Source organism: Dipodomys ordii, unplaced genomic scaffold (genome assembly GCF_000151885.1).
Source record: "Dipodomys ordii isolate 6190 unplaced genomic scaffold, Dord_2.0 Scaffold26, whole genome shotgun sequence".
Lineage (NCBI taxonomy): Eukaryota > Metazoa > Chordata > Mammalia > Rodentia > Heteromyidae > Dipodomys > Dipodomys ordii.
In genome coordinates, this window is record NW_012267242.1 from 11772630 (window position 1) to 11775773 (window position 3144).

The 3144-nt window shown below is 39.9% G+C and overlaps 1 protein-coding gene across 1 annotated transcript in view; it reads left to right on the forward strand.

Moving 5' to 3' along the window:
• Gabpb2 (GA binding protein transcription factor, beta subunit 2) overlaps positions 1–3144 on the forward strand; it is a 40748-nt gene that overhangs the window by 17278 nt on the left and 20326 nt on the right. The window contains exon 4 of the mRNA XM_013015007.1: positions 296–490. Within this exon, the coding sequence (XP_012870461.1) occupies positions 296–490 (195 nt within the window). The remainder of the gene's footprint in view (positions 1–295; positions 491–3144) is intronic.

Sequence of the window (3144 nt, forward strand, 5' to 3'; positions counted from 1 at the left end):
TTTTTTTTGGCACTCAGCTCTGAAAATAATTACAACAAAAATCTGTTCTTTCCCCCTTCCTCTCCCATCTGCTATAATTTCCCAGTAATGTCCTTAGAAGACCCACTCATTGAAAGCATAATGTTTATCAGCATTTAGGAGAACTTGAGAAATGTTTTTCTCTTTGCTATTTTGTAAATGTGATCTAAATTTAAGTATGTGTGATCTCTATGGAAGTCTTCTGTCTCTAGTGATAGGATTTTGCACCTGTGCTGTGGTAACCAGTGTCTATTGAAATGTTGCTTTTCTATGACAGAATGGTGCAGATGTGAATGCCAAGGACATGCTGAAGATGACAGCTTTACATTGGGCTACAGAGCATCACCATCGAGATGTTGTAGAGTTACTTATCAAATATGGAGCTGATGTCCATGCTTTCAGCAAGTTTGATAAATCTGCCTTTGACATAGCGCTGGAGAAAAACAATGCTGAGATTTTGGTCATCCTCCAGGTATGGTTCTCTTTTTTATACTCCCCAAAGTATACTTCAAATAAAGTATAAAGACTTTGTTTTTGGTGGAAGTTGAATTAAAACTGAATTTTCCACATCTTACCAATGTGTCTTAATATCATAACTCATTGCTATTAGTACTTTTATTTTTATTAAATTTATTTATTTTTCTTTTTTCTTTTTTCTTTTTGGTCCGGTTGTGGGGCCTGAACTCGGCCTGGTGTTGTCCCTCAGCTCTTCAGCTCAAGGCTAGCGCTCTACCACTTAAGCCGGCTTTTTTCTTTTTGCTTATGTGGTGCTGAGGAATCGAACCCAGGGCCTCAGGCATGCAAGGCAACCACTCTACCACTGAGCCACCTTCCCAGCCCCTAAATTTATTTTTCTGAAGTAGGGTCTCACTAGATAGTCCAAGCTAGCATTAGACTCCAAGTACTCCTGCTTCAGCCTTCCCAGTACGGGGATGCCTGGTTATAAGTATGCATTTAAGAAGAATAAAAAGCCTTGAAGGTGGTTAAAGAAGAATGTGGAAATATTCGGTGCCCCCATTGCAGAGGAGAGCTCTCTGAACCTCTTCATGTTCTGAAGGTTGCCTGATTGAAAAATCACTTTTTGCTTAAAAATAGACAGGTTTTTTTTTGTTGTTGTTGTTTTTTACGATCAGTATTAGTGTGGAGGCAGTGGCTCAAGTGGTAGAGCACCTGCTTAGCAAGTGTAAGGTCCTGGTTTCAACCCCAGTTCTGCCAAAACAAACACCTTTATTTTACTTTACAATGTGCTTTCATGAAATATTCCCTTTCTCTAATGAAACTTGATTTAGAACAACATTAAAACACATTTTATAAGCCAGGCGCTGGTGGCTCATGCTTGTATTCCTAGCTACTCAGGGGCTAAGATCTGAGGATCATGGTTTGAAGCCAGCCTGGTCAGGCAAGTCTGAAACTCATCTCCAGTTAACCACCAAAAAGCCAGAAGCAGAGATGTGGTTCTAGCCAGCACCCAGGCACTGTGTTCAAGCGCCAGGACTAGCACAAAAAAAAAAAAAAAAGTTTTATATTTTCTGAATGTATACCAACTGAGATGGTATTTAGTTCTAAAGCATATTGGGTGATAAAGTCATCTCAGAATTAAAACTAGTTATGATTTTTTTTCCTTTTTTTTATTGTGAAAATGCTGAACAGAGGGGTTACAATTACATGGGCAAGATAATGAGTACATTTTTTATCAAGCATTGTAGCCTCCTCCTTTGTTTCCCTTTCCCATCTGTTCTCATACCGCCCCCTGCCCCCCCTAATCCTCCCCCCCAGTTATGATGATTTTTATTCATTCATTTCCCTTTTTTTTGAGAAAGGCTTTAAACTTGGGCTAATGCGTGCTGGCAAGTGTTGTTCTACCACTTGAGCAGGCCTCCAACCCTTTTCCATTAATTTTTTTTTTTTTTTGGTTGGTCATGGGGCTTGAACTCTGGGCCTGGGCACTGTCCTTGAGCTCTTCAGCAAAAAGCGAGCACTCTACCACTTGAGCCACAGAGCCACTTCCAATTTTCTGGTGGTTAATTGAAGATAAGAGTCTCATGGATTTTCTTGCCCTGGCTGAATTTTAACCAGGATCCTCAGATCTCAGCCTCCTGAGTAACTAGGATTATAGGTGTGAGCCATAGGTGCCTGGCTCATTAATTTCTTAAGCCAGCATTTGTATATCATAGAACAATTGGACAGAGGATACAGAACTTTTTCCCTTGAGGTACTAGGGTTTTGGATTTATGGTCTATCACTTGCTAGGGAGGAACTCTATTACTTGAGCCAAAACTCCAGCCCTCATATAAAAATTGGTAGGATATATGGCCTTGCCTTTGGAATGATCACATCAGGTCAACTGACAAAGCATTAGTGTACCATATACTATCTAGCAAAAATTAGGGGATCACAAAGGAATATTAATGATGCTTAAAAGGATTAAAGTATATGTATAATTCAAACAGTGTTTTGAACAAGTAGATAGAAGTAAGAGAATTATATTCTAGGCTAGAAAAGGCAAATGAAAGACATAGAGGTATGAAGAAGTATGAAATGTTAAGAAAGAATAAATAATTATATAACCAATGAATGGCCAAAGAAGGAACAGCAAGTGCTAAGGCTTGAGAGTTAGACTGGGCCCAGAATTATTATATAGGTATTAAGAATCTAATAGAAGCTTCTTTTTGTTGGTTTTTTTTGTTGTTGTTGTTTTTCAAAATACTTTTACTGACTAAATTTTGTTTTGTTTTATTGGTCATGGGGCTTGAACTCTGGGACTGGATGTTGTCCCTGAGCTCTTCAGCTCAAGGCGAGTGCTCTACCATTTGAGCCACTTTGCCACTTCTGGTTTTCTGGTAGTTAATTGGAGATAAGAGTCTCACAGACTTTCCTTGCCCAGGCTGGCTTTGAACTATGATCCTTAGATCTCAGCCTCTGGAATAGCTAGGATTATAGGCATGAGCCTCTGGCACCCATCTACTGACTAGTTTTTATGTATGTATTCTGATGCTGGGGCTTGAACTCAGGGCTGAACATTCTTGCTTACCATTTTCACTCAAGGCTGGTGCTTTACCACTTGAGCCATACCTCCAGTTCAGGCTTTTTTTTGGGTCCGGTCGTGGGGCCTGAACTCTGGGCCTG